Raw genomic sequence first — 23494 nt, 5'->3', positions numbered from 1 at the left:
TCCACAAACGAAATACAGTCATGTCAATAGGAATTTGTGCAATAGTGGATTTTGTGAGATGGACTTCCGTTGGCAAAGAATTTCCCATCGCAAAATTTTGTATAGGGTTCAAGTTTGGTTAACTTGGGCAGGCGAATTTGCCGCATTGACCAATAGGAAGTTGCTTGGTTTGGCAGTGACCTCTGTGTGGGCAGTGCTTCATACACGGCTACACTGAATATTCACAATGGACATCATTTTAACTTCACTCTAACGGAGTATAAAGTTCAGCAATAAAAAGAGGCTGCTTAATTATTTTTTGCTGGTTACACACCTGCTCAACGTCCACCATCACCTTCTCCCCTTGCTGAATTTCGCCATGCAAATGTAAATGTGACTACGCCTTCAGGCCAGGGTTTCAGGATGGCCTCTCATAAAAGCTTCTAACAGTAACATTTGATGGAGGAAACTTTGCATCAAACAGTCACATTCTTCTGCAAGTCAAATGGTATTAAACTAGATTAGACCATAGGCATTTAAACAGAATTCTTTCAGCAGGTAGAGAGTGATACTGACAGACAGTGAACATCTTAATGGACCATGGATCTTAGCCATATTTGACGCTAATGAAACTGACGCTCTGACGGATAGAAATCTGCTTAGGGTTTTTTTGTCTACTGAAAATTATTGGGAAAGACTTGTTTATTTTATTTTTTCATCAGTTGAATTATCAGCAATAAGGTAAACAAAACTACAACCTATTGAACAGACTGTTTGTCTATCCGTCACAGTCTTAATTTTGTCAAATTATGCTTAGTGCAAAAGACCTGCTCTTCTAGACAGAGAGCATTCAATCAATGCTACTACAGTTCATTAAGGCCAATACTTTTTTGTGATTAAAATATATTTTGCTATCCACATGCATTTCTTTGATTTACCATGGATCAAAATAAAAAGTGACACTTACAGCGTAAGACACTGAAAAAAACGAGACCGAAATATGGGTTTTGAACTCCATGGGGGTGAGTAAATGATGTCAGAATTTTTATTTTGAGTTAACTATTCCTTTAATATTGCTCATGCAATATTAGTAACACCTGTTCCATTTCAAGTCGATCACTTCGCCACTGCGCCAGCAGCTGATGCTAAGGGAGCTCCTCGCAGGAGTGACCATTACTGAACACTTTAAGAATCAAGGCAGTCTTATTGCCAGATGGTGTTTTGGCTCTGCCCCTTATTTGCGAGTCATTGCGGGCATATAAACCGGAGCACAGCACCATTTCATCTGAATCTCTCGTCTCTGAACCTGGCTCTGTGCCACGCTTTTGGATATGCACCCTTCAGAGTGAGTGGATTATATTTCTTCCTCTCCCTGTTGTGCGCCGATGAACAGTGTATCCTTAAAATTCTTAAAAAACTGTGTTTGCAATTGTTGTATTGTTTATGTTTCTTTCAGTAAAAATAAACTAAAAGTGCCATTTTCTTAACAACGTCTTTTTCAAGATGGATTGTAATTTTGATTGGTTGGAGCGATATATCCCAGTGTCTGGCTGGCACGAGCACTGCTTTATTTGCCTGGGCCACTCAAGACGCTTCGCTCTCGTTCGCTTTCTTTCTCTGTCCCCGTCCGCTATACTCCTCCTGCGGCTCCCGAGGGTGCGTGCGTCCTCGCCTCCATATCAAGCGGCTTTGCCCGTTCAGTGCGTCCATGATGACCTGCCCCCACCATTGGCGTACATGGTCAATCACATTTGGCAGTGATGATGAATCCGGAGATGCTATATCGCTCGAGGTCACTAATGGCAAGATTTAGACAAACTCAGTCAATGAGTTTGCAGACATTTCCTCCTGCCAGACAGAAAGCTGTGCAAGAGCAAAAGCCTCTGAAGCTAGGCGTTTGAGAAACCCGGTCTGTTGACTCAATGAACGGTTCTTAGGGAGTGGGCACGACTCCACGTCCCTCCATCCTGTAACGTTCTCTCACATTCTTTCCTTCAAAGAGCTGCACCGGGTAACTGATCTGGTGGTCTAAGCTTCCAAGATCACTGCCCAGGCTATTGTCAGATCTATGGTGTGCATTCAGCGACATGTCTGCTGTTATGACACTATGCAGGGATCATCACTCCTGCGGGGAGCTCCCATAGCGTCAGCTACTGACGCAGCATCTTGTTCTATCCTTTCAGGGAACCAAGGTTACAGCTGTAACCAAGACATTTTTACCATTTCTAGTCATAAACGGCGTGTTTTAAGACACTGTGTCATGCAAGGATATTATTGTTAATGAAAACTTTTACAAAGATGAGAACTAGCAGCGATTAAAATGTAAATAAAACTTTAGAAGAAACTTTTGGAGAAAATGATCTAAGTTAAATAATCTCTCAAGCCTGCTTTCTCTGTATTTCCTCAAAAAGAACGAGCGGTCATTTGGTTGACATGTGGAAACAACCAACCACAGTTTGTCTGCATTAGGGGTGCAACAGTTCAAATTTCTCACGGTTCGGTTTGTATCACGGTTTATGGGTTCAGTATTTGCTTTGTTCAAAAAATATATATATTACTGCCAAATCCAAAGAATCATCTATTTGGTAAACACTTCAACAGGTTTGCCCTTAAATAACAATCATTGTTTTACAACAGTAACCATAGTTTAACCATGGCATTTGTAGTAAAATCATAGTGACCACACTATAAACATGGTTACTGTCATGGTTACAATATATAGTAAAACCATGGTTACTATATAGAAACTACAGTATTACTGTTATAAAACCATGGTTAATTGTATCAAAACAATGATTTCTGCTGTCATGGTTACTACAATATTACTCTAGTAAAACCATGGTTAATGTTTGTCAGGGTCCTTAACTAAAAAAAATAAATAAAAAAAATATTTCTCTAATTACTAAATCAGCATTTTAACTTAATATCTGCACTAATACGCTACATGCATCAACATAAAGTGCACTTCAAACTCATCTCAACATATTCAATATTCGGAAGCTGTACATCACTATAAAAGGAATAACCTTGCTATTAGAATGCATAGGAGAAGGGATGTTGTGATAATGCTGCATGAGTAATTTAATCATACATGGAAATCCCACATGAACACCCCAAGCGCTTTAGTTATTGTTTCAAGTCTGTCTGAATTAGCACTGAACGCCTGCTTAAAAATGGAAGGGAGTGTGTGCAGTTTCGGCTCACCTGCGGCTCTTTCCCTGGGTGATGTCGGCATAAATGATTAATCATGTATCAATGTATTACTATAACGGCATCTTAATGCCATTAATCAAAGCGCATTATCGACGCTCGTGATAGATTACAGCCTCACAAGGAAACAGTAAGAACTTGCGTGCACGTTTTAAATAAACCCTCACGCGCATTATTGACATATATTACCAGTACACAGCACTCATGTCGAGCGATGTCTGCAAACAGTGCCTGTTTTGTAAACGTCTTTTGACCATCGTTTTTGTAATTGACTGCAAAAAGAAAATGTTCCCAGAAAGGAGAAACGCAGGGGGCTTCTCTATCAGCATTTCATTTTCTCCAATTGCCATTTTCAACTACACACAACGCTTGCAGAACAGTGATGTCATCAAGTTGACCCACGTGAAACACAGGTGGCGCGTATCCATTTACAGTTCCATTCAGGTGCATTAGTGGAGGTTGTAACTGTGCCTGTCTGTTTGACGCTTTGTTTTCTTGACCAAAACTTGTGCTCCAGATGCGTCATTAAATGTGAGGTGCACCGACCGTGGTGCCAACGCTTCCCGAACCGTGGGTGGCGAACCGTATGGTTCATTTTTTTTTTTTTTACCGAGAACGGTTACACCCCTAGTCTGCATACATGATGTTTAGAGGCACGTAAATCTGGAGTAGGGGCTCTGGACGACACCAACATAAAAGCGGGATGTGAGAAAGCCCTGACGGCAAATAATGCTGCTGCCATCTTGGAAACATTGCAAAGACAGCATGAAAGAAATAAGAGCCTCATTTAGTTGACCTCAAATAAAACTTGGAAGTATATTTCATCTCATGAACTTCAGAAACTCTGGCAAATAAGAGACTAGTTGTTCTCTGGTGCAGGCCATCTGATAAATACCGGTGTGATTCCAGTCCATGCTGCTGATAAATGCTGAGGTGATGTCAGTGTAGTTACTGATAAATGTATCGAAAACAGGACATTTATAGCACATTTCATTCATGTCAGCAAGTGCTGCAGAATGCTGTGTTATTGTGAATATGACAAATAAAATTTAACTTAAACTTTTATGGTATTATAATGAGCATGATTAGTTTCTGATTAAGTGTCATCACAGGCATTTAATATTGTTAACACTTTACAATTAAGTCCTTTATGCTAAACTTAAATGCATAAAGTATCGTGAATTACCTAAAAACAATAATGTATATATATATTTTATCTTGGTCAATGTTAATTTATACATTTACAATTTTTCATTGTAGTTCATGCTAGTTTATATTGCATTAAATAATGTTAACAGATACCATATTAACAAACATTTAATGAACCAAGATTAATAAGTGCTGTAAGTGTTGTTCATTGTTAGTTTATGCTAACTAATGAAACTAATGTTAACAAATACAACCTTATTGTAAAGTGTATCAGATAATATTTTGTGGTGTTATAACAGATGACTATAACTATCCTAAAACTTAAAAATTAAAACTAGTGAAAACTATAATAACCTTGATCTCAAGTTAAACATGATTTGAAATGTTGAAAAACAGGTCTCCCTGCATTCTGTTCTCGGTCCAGCTGTTTTTGAGCGCAAAAGCATGTCAACTGTGAAAAGCTGTGCTGCTGGTTTGATGAGACATGTTGTCTGTAAAGGTTGAGTTGTGCTGACTGCCCCCTACTGCCATAGATTCACCAAAATATCTAGCTTGCAAATATCTAGTTGGAACATCTAGCTTGCATTGCTCCAATGGTAAGAACATTCTTTATTGCAGAATTAATTTGCGGGACAGGGACATGATAATTGCGGGGTTTTTCTATTTGTTATTTTTAATATAATTATTCACACTTAATTTGTGCCTTAAACTGACAGACCTAATTTTCACTTGTAACTGATCAAAATCTTACTACATATCACTGAACCTAAACCTGGATTAAAAAAAATAAAAAATTCAAGTTCAAATAGCTCATCAAAAGATTTTTAAGTGACACAGATAACATCTTCAAATCACACTGAAGCTTCACGTTTCTGTCTGAGGACAGTCTATCTTAAAACAAATCTAAACGTCTCAGATTTGCATTTCAGTATTTCTGCAGCAGCATCTTGATGAACACAAAACAGATTTAAATGGAGATTGAAGCAACCTGTGAAATAAAAGCATTTAATCAGCTCTGAATATGAAGAAATAAACAGGAAGGAGAGAGAGAGAGAAAGAGAGAGAGAGAATGCAAGAACATCAATAAAAGATGGCACTTCCCCAGGGCAGGCTGTGAAATGATTGTGGAGAGATGTGCAACATTGACACACAGTTTTCTGATGCTGCATTGGTATTCTGTGCATCTCTCGCATGCAGCAGAACCAAGCAGAGCTGAAACACACAGACTCACAGCGCCCCCTAACCGCCACTCCAGGACACTGCATCCTCAGGACAAACTAGGTCAAGTTTTTACTCAGGGATCTTAAGAGGAGATCCAATGCAATGCACATGTAAAAACAGAGCACAAAGAACTATTTTTACATGGGAGCAACGAGTATGCTTTTTAAAGTGACCTGATTTGAGATTCTTCAACCAACATCTCCCATGCTGTATCAGGGTGGAGAAAGGTGGAGAGGCTTTTTGGGTAAAGGACTTCTATTTATCACGTTTGCTTTTTATTGAGTTATAGAAATAAGGACATGTTAACAGCTGGTATTACGATCCATCTCAGGTGACCTGATCACAAGTGGTCAGGCGAGACACGTCACCGTTTACACCTGGTCGTAATATGCATCTAAAATGGGTCTCCAGTGACAATTTGTGTTCGGATTTCAAGGAAGGGTTTCTGATTTTAGGACTGCAAACATTATTGACCATGTCAGTGTATTACAGCATGATGATCCAAAAGTTTATTAATTTATCCAAACGTTTATTAATTTATCTGTAACGGATCACAAACCGTAGCTATAAACTGCTTAAATAGTCTGGATTTGGTCAGACTTAATAGTGTTTGTGTACGTGTCACTGCATGAGGACATTTTTTTCAAATAATGGGTGAAATAATAACATTTTATGAGGATTTTTGTTTTTTTTAAATGGGTGAGTAGTTCACTCTAGGGCTAGGCAGTATGCCGATAAATATCATGGCGATGGTATAAAGTGTCAGTTGGTAGTGATTCTTCTATAACGTGTATATCACTGTACATAAACATCTGTACGCAATGTTCCACCTGGCTGCACATGAGACAGATAAATAAATACATAGAATATGGGACAACTCCCAAACAAGTCAAATGCAGAAGGAGAAATTTATTTTTGCATTAAAATGTGAATTTGAATGAGTACTCTTTCAGTCGAGCGTGCCCACACATACAGCGCATGGCAGAGAGAGAGAGTGAGAGAGAGAAAGTTAAGATTGTTAAAGGTGCAACAATTTTTTTTCTTATAAAAACATTTTACACAAAGACCTTAATAGCTTTTTTTTTTTTTAGATATATGTTGAAAATTATGTACATTCACATGAGAGGAAAACTCAAGTCTTATCAGAAAAATTTTACATGGAGCAGGTCGCCCCCTCATGGGCGCTGCCATGTTCAGAATCAGAATGAGCTTTATTGACAAGTACGCTTACACATACAAGGAATTTGTCTTGGTGACAGAAGCATCCAGTGCACAAACAATACAAGACAGAGATAATAAAAAAAAATAGAATAAAAATAAAAAGTGAATAGAAAATATAGAAATACACAAGACAAATTTTTTTTTTTTTTTTATATTTTATATATATATACACACACACACACACACACACACACACACACACACACATGTATGTACAAATACAAATCTGTTATATATAGATGCAAGGGAAAGTATGGCAGAAGAGGTAGCGTATGTTGGATAAATATAAATAGACTAAGCTGTGTATTGCACATAATTATTGCTCAATGGGGCAATTTTAACTGTTCAGGAGATGGCTAGCCTGAGGGAAAAAACTGTTCCTGTGCCTGACGGTTCTGGTGCTCAGTGCTCTGTAGCGCCGTCCGGAAGATTGCTGTTCATAAAGGTAGTGGGCTGGGTGAGTGGGGTCCAGAGTGATTTTTCCAGCCCTTTTCCTCACTCTGGAAGTGTACAGTTCTTGAAGGGAAGGCAGCGGGCAACCAATAATCCTCTCAGCAGTCCGAACTGTCCTTTGTAGTCTTCTGATGTCTGATTTTATAGCTGAACCAAACCAGACAGTTATGTGCAGAGGACAGACTCAATGACTGCTGAGTAGAACTGTATCAGCAGCGCCTGTGGCAGGTTGAACTTCCTCAGCTGGCGTAGGAAGTACAACCCTGCTGGGCCTTTTTCACAGTGGAGTCAATGTGGGTCTCCCACTTCAGGTCCTGTGAGATGGTAGTGCCCAGGAACCTGAATGACTCCACTGCTGCCACAGTGCTGTTTAGAATGGTGAGCGGGGTCAATGTTGGGGTGTTCCTCCTAAAGTTCACTAACATATCCATTGTTTTGAGCGTGTTCAGCTCTAGGTTGTTTTGACTGCACCAGTGGGCCAGCCGTTCAACCTCACTTCTGTATACAGACTCATCATCATCTTGGATGAGGCCGATGACAGTAGTGCCGCCTCCAAACTTCAGAAGTTTGACAGAGGGGTCCTTGGCGGTGCAGCCATTTGTATACAGGGAAAAGAGTAGTGGGGAGAGCACACATCCATGGGAGGCAATAGTGCTGATCGTACATGTGCTGTCTCACTAGCTGCTGCCTGTCCATCAGAAAGCTGGTGATCCACTGACAGACAGAAGTGGGAACAGAGAGTTGGTGTAATTTAGTCCGGAGAACAGCTGGGATGATGTTGTTGAAAGCCGAACAGAAGTCCACAAAAAGGATCCTTGCATATGTCCCTGGTCTGTCCAGATGTTGCAGGATATGATGCAATCCCATGTTGACTGCATCATCCACAGACCTGTTTGCTCGATAAGCAAATTGAAGGGGATCTAGAAAGGGTCCAGTTATGTCCTTCAGGTGGGCGAACACCAGTCTCTCAAATGACTTCATGACCACAGACATCAGAGCGATGGGTCTGTAGTCATTAAGTCCTGTGATTTTGGTTTTTTTTGGGACAAGAATGATAGTGGAGCGTTTGAAGCAGCAGGGAATTTCACATTGCTCCAGTGATCTACTGAAGATCTGTGGGGGTGGGGGGGGGGGGGGTGGTCAGCTTGTCAGCACAGGATTTTAGACAAGTCTGGGCCCTGTGCTTTCCTTGTCTTTTGTTTCCGGAAGACACAGCACACCTCCTCTTCAAAGATCTTAAGTACAGGTTGAGTAGCAGGAGGGGGGAGGAGGGGGGTTGCAGGAGGTGTTGATGTTTGTGTGAAGAAGGTCAGAGCGGGTGTGGGGTGTGAGACTGGGCCTTTCAAATCTACAGTAAAACACATTCAAGTCGTCATGTTGGGGGATGGTGTCCTGAAGTCAGTAAAGTATTTTAGGCCTCTCCACACTGATTCAGGGTCGTTAGCTGAAAACTTGTTTTTCAGGTTATCAGACTAGCTTCTTTTAGTCACTCTAATTTCCTTATTCAGTGTGTTCCTGGCTTGATTGTACAATATTTTATCCCCACTTCTTTAAGCATCCTCTTTGGCCTGATGAAGCTGCCTGAGTTTTGCTGTAAACCATGATCTGTCATTGTTGTTGACAAGGTGTCATGCAATTGACTGAGTTCCAATAATAATAACATGTTTACTTTATAAAGCGCTTTCAAGCCAACACTCAAACATAAAAGTACATGTAAACAAAACAAGCAAACCAAACAATATAATAACAAACACAATATACTTACTCCAAACAACACCAGAGCCCAAGTCAACAGTATAGTCCAGAGTGATGGTATCAGTTGGAGTGAGATCCAAAAGACAATCCAAACAGACTGAGTGCAAGTGAAAAGAACAAAACATCCAAACAAGAGGCAGTCATAAAAAATAAAAAAAATCAGTATGTCCTGCAGCTCTCAGGGTGCAGATAACAGATAAACGGTGTGACATCAAACGCAGGGAGAAACCTACACATTGGTCTACAGATGGCAGAGAGATCGCAAGTTGCGGCTGCCCGGTCACAGTCCAGTGCGCAACAACATGCGGAAGTCCGTATGGATTAAATCCAAGCATGTCGATAATAGGGATGTGTGTAGTATGAGACAAGGAAAAACACAGAAAAGTAATAACAGACGATAAACATCTTCAGAGTGAAGCGGCAGCAAACACACTTCCAGTAACCAGGATGATCAGTGCCAGTATAGAGTCCAAAACAACAAGTACTACTGGAACCGATGGGATGAGTTAAGAGCCAGCTTTCATCTTACTGAGTGAATCTTTAAATTAAAAATGTATTTGCTAATTCTGTTTCATGCCAAAGGCAGTCAAGATTCTGAAATTTGGTTGACAATTAATTGTCAAACAAATAATTGCGATTATCGCGATTAACTGTCTGTTTTAGGGCTTTCACGATCATGACGATTAAATGTCATACAATTGACATGCTTTTTTCATAGGTGTATGTGTGCTTCATAAACCTTTAGAAGTCCTTTATTCATATTTAACTTTTATATGATTTCCTTTAAGGCTTTAAAACTTATGAATGGCATTACAAATAATATTTTAAATATCAAAATATTTCCAAAAAACTCTTTTTGGTCTACTGTAGTCTTGGTCCATTTTACATTTACACTGTTGCTGTTGGATGGCCAATATGAATAGCTATTATATTATATTAAAGTATGCAATAGTAAAATATTTCTATTCAAATTTCTTTACTTTCAAATTTACTTTAAGGCTCTCTGATTAGACCCACAAGCCCTTATTTCAGATGAAGAAACTTTGAGATTCGATGTTTCTTCATTCCATCATCTCGGGCATCACAGGGCTCCTCTGTGTCACTGTGTGTTATTAACAAAGTACCTGAATTTAATTACATCTGTAGTTACACTGTTAACCTTCCTCCTAATCCTAAACCCTAACCCTAAACCAACCTGTACCTCAACCTCAATAGCAGCAAATGTGAATGTTGTGAGACTTTTGCACAACAACATGTAGTTACACAATAAGTATATTATTTTGTATGTATTTTAATGTTAGTACATATTAGTTAAAGACACCTAATATAAAGTGGGACCTTTTTAAAAAAAAATTGTTATTTATTGATTCAAGCTTTTTCATTGCAATGGACATGACAAGTGTGCCATTAGGCTACTCTGGACATCGATTTAAATAAAAAAAGAACGTATTATTTTTTTAGATTATTCTTTTAAATCACTTTCCATAAAATTGTGTAGGCTATATCAGCATATATCATTATTAAACAAAAATGTTGCTAAATAAAAAAAATTCTTACAGTTGAAGTCAGAAGTTTACATACACTTAGGTTGAAGTCATTAAAACTCATTTTTTAAACACTCCACAGATTTCATATTAGCAAAATATAGTTTTGGCAAGTCGTTTAGGACATCTACTTTGTGCATGACACAAGTAACTTTTTCCAACAACTGTTTACAGACAGAATGTTTCACTTTTAATTTACTATATCACAATTCCATGAGTCAGAAGTTTCCATACACTAAGTTAACTGTGCCTTTAAGCAGCTTGCAAAATTCCATAAAATTATGTCAAACCTTCAGGCAATTAGAATCTGATAGGCTAATTGGAGTCAATTGGAGGTGTACCTGTGGATGTATTTTAAGGCCTACCTTCAAACTCAGTGCCTCTTTGCTTGACATCATGGGAAAATCAAAAGAAATCAGCCAAGACCTCAGATAACAACAGACAACAAGAGTATGCAAGTATAAACACCATGGGACCACGCAGCCATCATACCGCTCAGGAAGGAGATGCATTCTGCCCCCCATAAGATTAATGAAGTTTGGTGCAAAAAGTGCGAATCAATCCCAGAACAACAGCAAAGGACCTTGTGAAGATGCTGGAGGAAACAGGTAGACAAGTATCTATATTCACAGTAAAACGAGTCCTATATTGGCATAACCTGAAAGGCTGCTCAGCAAGAAAGAAGTTACTGCTCCAAAACCGCAATATAAAAGCCAGACTACAGTTTGCAACTGCACATGGGGACAAAGATCTTACTTTCTGGAGAAATGTCCTCTGGTCTGATGAAACAAAAATTGGACTGTTTGGCCATAATGACCATCGTATGTTTGGAGGAAAAAGGGTGAGGCTCACAAGCCGAAGAACACCATCCCAATCGTGAAGCATGGGGGTGGCAGCATCATGTTGTGGGGGTGCTTTGCTGCAGGAGGGACTGGTGCACTTCACAAAATAGACGGCATCACGAGGAAGGGAAATTATGTGGATTATATTGAAGCAACTTCTCAAGACATCAGCCAGGAAATTAAAGCTCGGTCTTCCAAATGGACAATGACCCCAAGCATACCTCCAAAGTTGTGGCAAAATGGCTTAAGGACAACAAAGTCAAGGTATGGGAGTGGCCATCACAAAGCCCTGACCTCAATCCGATCGAAAATTTGTGGACAGAACTGAAAAAGCGTGTGTGAGCAAGGAGGCCTACAAACCTGACTCGGTTACACCAGTTCTGTCTGGAGGAATGGGCCAAAATTCCAGCAACTTATTGCGAGAAGCTTGTGGAAGGCTACCCAAACAGTTTGACCAAAGTTAAACAATTTACAGGCAATGCAACCAAATACTAACAAAGCATATGTAAACTTCTGACCCACTGGGAATGTAATGAAAAAAATTAAAGCTGAAATAAATAATTCTCTCTACTATTATTCTGACATTTCACATTCTTAAAATAAAGTAGTGATCCTAACTGACCTAAGACAGGGAATGTTTTCTACAACCCTTCTTTTCTTTTTTCTTTTTTTTAAGTTTCCAGAAAAGAAAAGAACTACATTGTGATATATACGGTTACCGTGATATACAATTATTAACACTGTGATATAGAATTTGTCATATCGCCAAGCTCTAGTTTACTCCATTATTTTATGTTGCTAAAAGCCTTTATTGCACAAGACTATTGATAAATAGGTGCATCGTAAATGTGCGTTCAGCGCCTTGCGTGACAAAAATAGACTCTACTCTCAGTGCCCATTCTGGAATGCACCACCGCACTGCTCACACATGCAGCATGAATGCTGTAACCTGTTAATATGGGGACAGAAATAAATATGTCCTGCTTGCGCGCTGCAAACAAAGGAGGTGTGAAACAGGCCTTAGGGTCAGAGAGAGGCTGCAAAATTGTCATGAAAAACTAAATTGCAATTGTTTTGTGCAAGACACCTTAACTATTACTATAAGTGGACATACAAAGGGACAAAAAGTTGGAGTGTAGTAAAGTGTAGTAAATAAGCCATTTAGTATTATATTCTACATAACAAAAAACTGGAAGTTAAAAATGTTAACATAAATGACCAAATGGTAAATGGTCTGCACTTATATAGCGCCTTTTTTAACCTTAGTGGTTCTACAAAGCGCTTTACACTGTGTCTCATTCACCTATTCACACACCAATGACAGCAGAGCTGCCATGCAAGGTGCTAGCCTGCCATTGGGAGCAACTTGGGGTTCAGTGTCTTGCCCAAGGACACTTCGGCATGTGGAGTCATGTGGGCCGGGAACCGAACCACTAACCCTGCGATTAGTGGACAACCCGCTCTACCACCTGAGTCACAGCTGCCATATAATATACTCAAATCATAAGATTTAAAAATACATCTATAAACTATACAAGAATAGTCCTGGCACTAACCTTTGACCTTAACATAGATTAAGTCTGGGTTGACGCACAGGGCCAGGTTGCTTGGCAGAGTCCATGGAGTGGTGGTCCATGCGATGAAACTCACAGTCTCATCCTCCAACAGTGGGAAGTTCACAATCACTGATGGGTCCTGGACATCCTGTAAAACACATTGCAACATATCATCAATGACCCTGTTTTCACCCTGTTTAAACTTTGCAGGTTTTTGTGTGGCTTTAAAAGAAATAACAGTCCAATCAGAAAATTGGAAAACGATGTGTGACACTGCATGTTTAAGTCAGGCAAACCGAAGATACTGCATGAACGGTTATTTTCTTTTAAAGGAGCATATAACCAACAAAGTTTAAAACTCTTGTTTCAGCACAATGACTGATTGACAAGCGAGGAGTCCGAATTTTTATGTTGTCTAGGATCCATCAGGACGGACTTGTGTTTACACTACAAATGCTATGTCATCACATGCATTTCCAGAATATGGCTTGGGTGATCAGATCTCAGAACACTTTTGAGGTAGACCGATATATTGGTTTTACTGATTAATCAGTGCAGATAGTTCCAAAAAGCAACTGCTGATAGTTGCTGATAGTTTTACATCCTTTAGTCATCTCAAAATAAGAGTCCTCAGTATGTTTCAGGCTTGTTTATAGTAAAAAGTCCTGCGTTATGCACAAAATTTTAATTTTTTCTGGTTATTATTGGGATTTTGGTTGAACAAAAAACTGCATCTGGATTTTTATTAATTTTGGATTCTATGTCTTGCCCACCATAATAAAGCAAGAATTACTTTTTTATATAAATATATATATATATATATATATATATATATATCTATATATATATATATATATATATATATATATATATTCTATAGACAGGGTTGGGAGGGTAATTTTGAAATATATTCCACTACAGATTACAGAATACATGCTGTAAAATGTCATTTGTAACGTATTCCGTTAGATTACTCAAGGTCAGTAACGTATTCTAAATACTTTGGATTATTTCTTCAGCACTGGTAGATTTTTTTCACTTGTTTTGACTATAAAAACTCTGCCAGTACAGTAAAACAGAAGACACATTTTAAAAATACATTCTCTGAAAAACCTAAATATCTTATGCAGTGTTGTTTCTAAAACAAGATTAATCAAACTGATCTTGTTTTAAGGATTTTTTTTTATATTTTTACAGGAAAACAATACAAAAATTATCATCAAGAATACGATTTTTGCCCTAATATCAAAGGTTTTACTAGAAAAAAGAAATTATTATCCAACATGAATTTTCTTGATTAAAAAAAATGATCGTGCCTGGTAACATGTGCATGTAAAATGGCTAGAAATAGCATTTTAGCTTAAAGCTGACAATAAGGTTTATTTCTATTTCTTCTGCTCCAAACTTACTTCAGACTTACTTCTCTGTCTGCTCATTTCATCTTATGATGAAAACACATCATAAGAGTTTCGCCGCTGTTCAAATGCACTTTGGATCGCATAATTTATATGTATAAATGTTTTCCATCTGAAAGGACTAAATATTAAATGAAACAAATGACAACAAAATGCAAAGTAATCTCTTCAGTAATCAAAATGCTTTTTGAATGTAACTGTATTCTAATTACCAATTATTTAAATTGTAACTGTAGTGGAATACAGTTACTTATATTATGTATTTTAAATACGTAATTCCGTTACATGTATTTTGTTACTCCCCAACCCTGTCTATAGATCAATTTTAAAGACTATTGCCCGATTAATCGGTTATCGGTCTTTCCCACCACCTTAGTTATTGTATCGGCAGAATTCACTATCGGTCGACTTCTAGTAAACATGGTCTATGATCCAATGACCTCTTGGTAGTTTGATCTGCATTTAAAAAGAGCTTAAAGTGCTTTTAAACATTCATCATGTAAATCAGCAGACAAATTTCATTAGCAGTCGCACTCCCTGAATATGTGCCATATTAATGGAGCACAATGAAAAGAAGTCTAAAATTTCTGTTAAAATTGCAATGAACTTCCATCATGTTATGACCTTGTAGTTCTGATTGGCCTCAAAGTTGGAGAGAGGCGTGTTGCAGGCAGTGGAAAACGGCATGACCTTCACCCCTCTGTACACCAGACCTTTATCATACAACTGCTTAAACACCCACCTGAAACACAATAATAGTATATAAATAATCCTCCTTTTACATAACATTTGCTCAGACACATTGGGGAAAGAATCGCAGTTAGCTAGTAATTTCAGAAACACTTCAACTAATGTTAACGAATGGAAACATATTGTAATGAATTAGGTATCATGAACTAACAATTAACAATACCTTTTTACAGCATATCTTAATTTTTGTTAATGTTAATTTAAACATTCACAATTGTTCATTGTTAGTTAATGCAAGTTCATAATGCTTTAATGTTAACAAATACAATGTTAAACGTTAATATTAGCATATTTTGATATTAATATTAACCAGGATTAATAAGTGCTATACAAGTATTGGTCAGTGTTAGTTCATGTTAACCAATGTTAACAAATACAACCTTATTGTAAAGTGTTACCGTATTTTTTTATTTTTACTCGCCAGGCTTTTGACATGACATGTACAGTTGAAGACAGAAGTTTATATGCACCTTAGCCAAAGACATTTAATCGTAGAAAACACATTTCCTGCCTTTCTGGCTTTGTGATGGCCACTCCCATACCTTGACTTTGTTGTCCTTAAGCCATTTTGCCACAACTTTGGAGGTATGCTTGGGGTCATTGTCCATTTGAAAGACCCATCTGCGACCGAGCTTTAACTTCCTGGCTGATGTCTTGAGATGTTGCTTCAATATATCCACAACATTTTCCTTCCTCATGATGCCATCTATTTTGTGAAGTGAACCAGTCCCTTCTGCAGCAAAGCACCCCACAACATGATGCTGCCACCCCAATGCTTCACAGTTGGGATGGTGTTCTTCAGCTTGCAAGCCTCACCCTTTTTCCTCCAAACATAACGGTGGTCATTATAGCCAAACAGTCCAATGTTTGTTTGATCAGAGCAGAGGACATTTCTCCAAAAAGTAAGATCTTTGTCCATGTGCAGTTGCAAACTGTAGTCTGGATTTTTTATGGCGGTTTTGGAGCAGTGGCTTCTTCCTTGCTGAGCAGCCTTTCAGGTTATGTCGATATGATAGGACTCGTTTTACTGTGGATATAGATACTTGTCTACCTGTTTCCTCCAGCATCTTCACAAGGTCCTTTGCTGTTGTTCTAGGATTGATTTGCACTTTTCACACTGTTCATCTCTAGGAGGCAGAATGCGTCTCCTTCCTGCGCGGTATGATGGCTGTGTGGTCCCATGGTGTTTATACTTGCATACTATTATTTGTACAGATGAACAGTGGTACCTTCAGGCATTTGGAAATTGCTCCCAAGGATGAACCAGACTTGTGGAGGTCCACAATTTTTTTTCTGAGGTCGTGGCTGATTTCTTTTGATTTTCCCATGATGTCAAGCAAAGAGGCACTGAGTTCGAAGGTAGGCCTTAAATTACATCCATAGATACACCTCCAGTTGACTCCAATTAGAATATTAACCTATCAGAAGCTAATTGGCTAATTGCCTATAGGCTTGACATCATTTTCTGGAATTTTCCAAGCTGCTTAAAGGTACAGTTAACTTACAGTTAACTGTAAACTTCTGACCTACTGGAATTGTGATACAGTCAATTAAAAGTGAAACAATCTGTCTGTAAACAATTGTTGGAAAAATTACTCGTGTCATGCAAAAGATGATGTCCTAAACGACTTGCCAAACTATAGTTTGCTAATATGAATTCGGTGGAGTGGATAAACAATGAGTTTTAATGACTTCAACCTAAGTGTATGCAAACATCTGACTTCAACCATAAGTGTAATGCAACTGAAAATTTGAAAAGATATTAAGCTAAACATAACTGTCTGAATTACTCTTTCAGCTATTCTGCTTTATTCAAATATGAATGACTTCATGTGAAAATGTGTATTTTTTTATGTGTTATCACAATTTGTCACATTTTAAAAATGTTAGTTCAATTCCATATATTCTATTGATTAATATGATGTCATGAAATTGCATATATAATAATGACACGAGCTATCACTGTATAAAATGTCATGTTAGCTACACATTAACAAAATATTCACAACATTGAAACCTAAAAATTTAAATAGAATTCCATATCCAACACTTAAGTGCTTGTACTATGTAAAAAGAGCAGTGTGTCATACTGTCTGAATGTGATCTGCACAATTTACCTCCTAGGCACCAGAAAATGTCAAATTTTACAGTGACAGCAAAATCAGCTTCTTGCAGCTCGTCATTTAAAACAATTCTGTTTAGGCAATTATAATGATTCATACTTCATTTTTAATTATTTATAATGACCAATAAATATATATATATATTTTTAATATAATAAGTAGTAGAGACACAAATGAGTATTTGGGGAAAGAAATGAAGAAAAACAATTATAAGTGTTTGTCTAGTGAAATAATTCATGGGATACTGTTCAGTAGGTTAGGTGACCAAATTGCAGCATCTGGTTTTTTTTACATTGCAAAAGCAAAAATCAAAGAAGCCAAGAACTGCAGCACAGCGGCAATGCACACAGATGCGTACTAGCATTATAATATTTACAGAAGGATAAAAACAGCTTGATGGAAAATGTATTACGTAGTCCATCAAATGACGGACAATGATTATTTTGAAGTGCAACCTCTAGCTGGCACATTATTCTTTTATCTTTCTTGTAACATAGCTGAGTAGCTCATCAAAAGGTTTGTAGCAAGTTGGTGCATTAATAAGGACTTCAACTGATGTGTGGTCACAGGTACATTAGGTATTTTACCACAGATTTGTATGCAGCTTATCCAATAAGATTTTAGAGACAAAGCTATCTGTTGTATAAACTGTGATTGGGACTTTATATTGAAAGGAGTGTATCAAACTGAGAATTTCTGCCTCTTTTCAAGTTCAATTCCACATACTCTTAATAGTTACAATGATAAATTAGAATTTAACGTGCTAGAAGAACTCTTACCATACGGTCTCCATGAACCAGGGGTACAGGGTCTTATAGTCATTTCTGAAGTCAATCCAGCGTCCCATTCTCCTCACTGATGTCTGGTGTGAAAACACACAACACAATTCAACATTGACAGTGTTTACACTACTTACACGTTTACAAGTGTAATTAGAAACAAAGGTTTTATCTTAACGGTAAAGAATTTTAAGATGAAGTGTGCAATTTCTGCGGCAGTAGCGTCACCAAACAGAACTGCAAAATAATCACTGTTTTCAAACAGATAGTTCCATCCTAAACTCTCACCATTGGTTGAGCCAACGTTGCAGTGTCAGGCTTGAGGGGTCACTTAAACAGAAAAGTGTTCTATAGCACCACAGTGCCATAGTGTTTAGGTGAAATCACCCAACAAATAGCTTTGAAGTACTTGACGCATGCACGAAGCGCTGTACACACGCTCTGTGCATGCATCAAAGCTATTTGTTGGGGGGATTTCGCCTAAACACTATGGCTCTGTGGTGCTATCAAAACGTGTCAAGCGGGAGAAAGTGTGAACGCACAAAGTAGACTGCAGATGTCAAGAGTTATAGTGAATCAGGAGTTACATCTTGGTCTGTACAAACTAATTTGTATCGCTTCAGAACACATGGATTAAACCCAAATTATATGGATTATCTTAACGCTGCCTTTTTGGAGCTTGAAAGCTTTTGACCCCATTGACAAAAAAACAAACATCATATATCCTTCAAAATATCCGTATTTAAATTACGCAGAAGAAAGTAGGTCATACAAGTTTGAAAAAGCATAAGGGTGACTAAATGATTATGAAAATGATCATTTTTGGGTGAACTATTCCATTAAGTGTGAGAATTAAATACACGCTCATGATACACATACCTCCCACTCATTGGCATATCTCATGACGATACTCCTGCACTGTTTATTGTACTCTGCTATTCCCATCTTGGCAACATCTTCAGGTCCTTTGATATTCAGAGATTTATCAATCTCAAATTCCTAAAAGACATAAACAGTAAAGGGTGTTTTACATTGCACAAGGTACCTGTGAGTACCTAGTTCATTTTCAATGGGAGAGAGGGGGCAGAAAAGGCGGCACTGAAAACAGCACAACTTGCCAAACTCGTTCACAAGAATCTTGCCACTTTGTCGTGCACGGCTGCTAGCGACACAAACTGCGCAAGATAAAAATATTTATCTTTTCGCAGCTGCAACGTGTCACTGGCCAAACAGAAGTGATATTATTCACAATTTTAAAACAACGTGGAGAACATAATGTTGCTGATTTTCCTGAGCTATTAGAAAAATTTGTTCTCTCTAAAATGTGAAAAGTAAAAAAAAAAAAAAAATTGGAGAATTTAATCCCTTTTTATTTAGCTAATTTTGTTATTTTATAAGCCATCATTTACATGCAACACACAATGTAATATTTACAGTAAATGCCTTATTTAGAGATGCTGTTTTTTTCCAACAAATTGTCAATAAAAGGAGGTGCTTAACATTCAGAAAATTTTGATCAACCTAAATCATTTTATGAGAATAAATAACTGAATAAAACTATGCCAGTAGCTTAATTTAAAACTAAATAGGGTAGAAACTAACTAGTTTTGGACAAAATGTTAGTTTATAGTTTTGATAAACTTCCCATAAAATATCATGTGTTAACATGATTTTAGTGTGATAAAATCGCTTACTAACCTTTCTCTATGAAGTTATATCCAATTTTACAACTTTGTTGCTATGACGACATAACGCTGTAAAGCCTAAAACCATAGAACGACCATAAATACGACTATTTAAACAACTTGAAAGCTCAAATAATACATGGGTTTTAACAGAAGAATGATTTTCTAAGTGCTTTTCTAAAATTATAAGCTTCACATTTCTGCCTTTAACCCCCTCCAAAAATTTGCCTCATTCACTTCCATTGTAAGTGCCTCTATGTAACCTCAATTTTTGCTTTTTTAAAGAAAAATAGGGACGAGTCGAAATTATTTTTTGTGGTAATCAACATTATGCCACAAATTCTGTCGATTAACCTTTCCCTTTAAGGAGGGAAAATCCTGTGGTAGCAGGGTTGTACCCACAATGTGGGACATAGCTAATTATTAAATTTTTGGTCATTAAAATTAGTTTATATATATATATATATATATATAATTTTATTATTATTAATATGATTAAAATGAGTTAAATTTCAATTCAACACAGAATGGGGATACAGACATGTAATGTGTTTCAAACTAGCTATGTGTCAGACAAATTGATTTTCAACAATAACTTAGTAACATTTAAAAACAGACCTACCATGAACTAAAAGGTTGTTCATCGATGGTATATGCTTCTGTTGAAGCCATCAATCTGCTTATTTCAACTTCTTTGTTTAAAAATCGTGTTTGATAGTAGAATTCATGGAAAACAACTTCATGGTCCAGCAAAGAAAGCTTTACCAATCAGACAACCGTGGCGAAAAAAGTAAAAAAAAAAAGTGTTTCTATACTTATAATCAACAACCTAAAAATAAATATTTTTATATTGCCATCGTTTTTAATTTGACTATGTCATCAGCGGTGCTTCATGGGATTGTACTTGTGCCCTTGTGAAAGACGGTAAGTGCACAGTCTTGTACCATTGTATGGGATTGTAGTTCGTGCCCTCATGAAAGATGGTAGGTACACAGTCTTGTACCATTGTTTTGTTTAGTTTTTTTGTTGATTTTTAAATACTTTTTTGTCTTAAAACAAAGTTTATCATGTTGTGATTCAACTAGGAGCTGGTTGGTTTGGTTCATGGCTTACAACTATGGAGGATTTTATTAAAAGCCTATGGAAAAAATACTTCCAGAACCCAGACAGCTGAAAAAGTGGGCAGGCACTGCTGCGCTCTATTGTTCTCACAACAAAAAACATGGGATAGCACAACAGTATAAAGAAGCATACTATATTCGTGGAATGTGCCTAAATTCACAATACTTTGATCAGTCACTCAATCGAGTCCAACCTTATTGCTGTACAGTATTATGCAAATATCAGTGCTTCTCACCACAGGCAGCCCATGGCAATCCCAGCCGAATCTGCGGTCCACATGGAAGCCGTTCTGATGGGCAAACCTCGTCACAATGTCCTTGATGGTTCCAGCCAGGATGTGACCGTAGTGAGGAAGACCAGTGGCAAAGGGTGGACCATCATAGAATGTGTACCTGAATAACAAACATTTTTCTCATGCATATCTGCTTTCTCTTTCTAAGAACAATGCAAATTCAACTTTATCAGCATTGTTGTGCATATAAGAAACACTGCCAACATTGACCAAAACAAATGATCTATTCTTCAGGAGGGACAGACGCAAAGTGAAAATGCATTCCAGTGTAAAGACAAACCTAAACAAAATTTCCATTTAAAACCGTCATTTTAAAAAAATAAAATAAAAAAATGTCTCCCCTATTTGGAATGCCCAATTCCCAATGCGCTCTAAGTCCTTGTGGTGGCATAGTGACTCGCCTCAATCTGGGTGGCAGAGGATGAATCTCAGTTGCCTTTGCGTCTGCGACCGTCAATCCATGCATCTTATAATATGGCTTGTTGACCGCGTTACTGCAGAGACATAGCGCGTGTGGAGGCTTCATACTATTCTCCGCAGCATCCACGCACAACTCACCATGCACCCCACCGAGAACGAGAACCACATTATAGTGACCACAAGGAGGTTACCCCATGTGACTCTACCCTCCCTAGCAACCGGGCCAATTTTGGTTGCTTAGGAGACCTGGCTGGAGTCACTCAGCACGTCCTGGATTCGAACTCCAGGGGTGGTAGTCAGCGTCTTTACACGCTGAGCTACCCAGGCCCCCCCGAAGTAAGATATTTATTGAATTCAGTACATAAATGTTAAAATATCGGAATTAAAGGTGCACTCAGTAATTCTAATCCAATACACTTTTTATCAAATTCCGCAAATATCACAGTCTGCTAGCTGTCCGTTCTGTGGGTGGGCTGAAAACAAATCTAGTATTTGTACACAGCCCTGGATCTGTAAATGGGACAAAAACAAAGTGGAACAGACTGATTCACACAACACTACTCCAACAAATCAGCAACAGGGGGAGGTTCTTGCACGTTCACAGGATGGGGGGTGGGGGCAGAGCGAGAGGGAAATTAATTACAAGAGCGATGGCAAAAGGTAAAAGGCTTGAAGACGGATGCAGAAGTTGCTCTTTTTCTTCTCGATAGGTGGGTAACTTAAATGTTGCTATGTTTCACAGAACCCATATATGCTGTTGTTGTTATGTTGGATTAAGTAGCAGGAGAGATGTGAGTGTCTGGAGCTGGTGTGCGTAAAACAGTCTCGCTTGCATGAATTTGGGGGGCGGAGCTTCCAAAGGAGCACTGAAGGGAGGGGTGTGTTTGTTTTGGCAGTTGAGTTTGAATATCAACAGTGTTTCCCAGGAATCGCTGAGTGCACCTTTAAGATGCAGTTTGAATTTTTGAAAATAAATAAAACTTTGGACTCTAGACCCACAAAGCAACATTCTATAAAGTGATACAGTTAGCTTAAACATAATGATGACTGCAGTGTTACCTGGGCCGGTTCTTGGACTGCTTGAGACACTCTTGGAAACAGTCTTTCTCCACCCAGAACTGCAGGATGCGCTCTTCCTCCGTGGGGAAGTGGATGGACTCTGGCACTGCTTCAACCATTCTGACTGAAGACAACAATGATAAAAATCAATCACATGCAAAATAGAATTGTACGATTTAAAACACGTATTATATAACAAACAAAAGCTATATTATCTGCATACCATTTCAAGTCAAATAGAAAAGATAACATGAATTTTAGAATTGCTTTGTATATGGTACAGTTCATCCCCTTTATGACAGCATACACTCGGGCTGGCATGAACTCCACAAATTTGACCAATGTCATTGTGGCCTCACTGTGTACAACAATAACACAACAGCCTAATGAAACAAGAAGGGACATGGAAATAGCAGGGTGCACAAACATTTCCGTCACTGTCTCATCACCATTACACTATTCTAACACCATCTGCTTGTAGAATGAAGACAACAGAACTGACATTATACCAGGAAACTATCATTTGTTATGAATGATTAATCTGTCTGTGAGATTAGTCATCTGTTGTCTTCTCTCTTAAAATTTGAAAGCATTTCAATTCACTCGTTAAAAGCAATGTTATAGTAATTATAGATAACGTTCTTTAACAATAAGGAGCATAAACATTTCACGCTGACCTATGCAGCTGTGCTATAGCTTTTCATGATGAGTAGTGTGCAAGCTTTAAAATTCAAATATCTCATTACACAAGCATGTTTCTATTTTTTCAGTTTGCATGATATGCTGATATTGCACGGTTTATGTCATTACCTATGGCAGAATAATCATGAGATTTATTTATATGATAAGTGATAAATTTAAAGTGTCAGATGAGACTCACACGCGGATCCTTACCGGTGAGCTGAGAGAGGGAGGAAAT

At 37.9% G+C, this 23494-nt stretch overlaps 1 protein-coding gene across 1 annotated transcript in view; it reads right to left on the bottom strand.

Annotated features, from left to right (window-relative positions):
* The window catches only part of LOC127425929 (isoleucine--tRNA ligase, cytoplasmic-like), a 125743-nt gene extending 102249 nt beyond the window's left edge, over positions 1 to 23494 (bottom strand). Inside the window, exons 1-7 of the mRNA XM_051672259.1 lie at positions 23456 to 23494; positions 22576 to 22699; positions 21040 to 21196; positions 18877 to 18996; positions 17998 to 18080; positions 14970 to 15087; positions 12931 to 13078 (exon numbers count right to left, since the gene is read on the bottom strand). Of these exons, the coding sequence (XP_051528219.1) occupies positions 12931 to 13078; positions 14970 to 15087; positions 17998 to 18080; positions 18877 to 18996; positions 21040 to 21196; positions 22576 to 22694 (745 nt within the window). The 5' untranslated portion in view covers positions 22695 to 22699; positions 23456 to 23494. The remainder of the gene's footprint in view (positions 1 to 12930; positions 13079 to 14969; positions 15088 to 17997; positions 18081 to 18876; positions 18997 to 21039; positions 21197 to 22575; positions 22700 to 23455) is intronic.

This window comes from Myxocyprinus asiaticus, chromosome 35 (assembly GCF_019703515.2).
Source record: "Myxocyprinus asiaticus isolate MX2 ecotype Aquarium Trade chromosome 35, UBuf_Myxa_2, whole genome shotgun sequence".
NCBI classification, from domain to species: domain Eukaryota; kingdom Metazoa; phylum Chordata; class Actinopteri; order Cypriniformes; family Catostomidae; genus Myxocyprinus; species Myxocyprinus asiaticus.
Note: the sequence above shows the minus strand (reverse complement) of the source record. Positions and strands in the feature narration are given on the sequence as shown.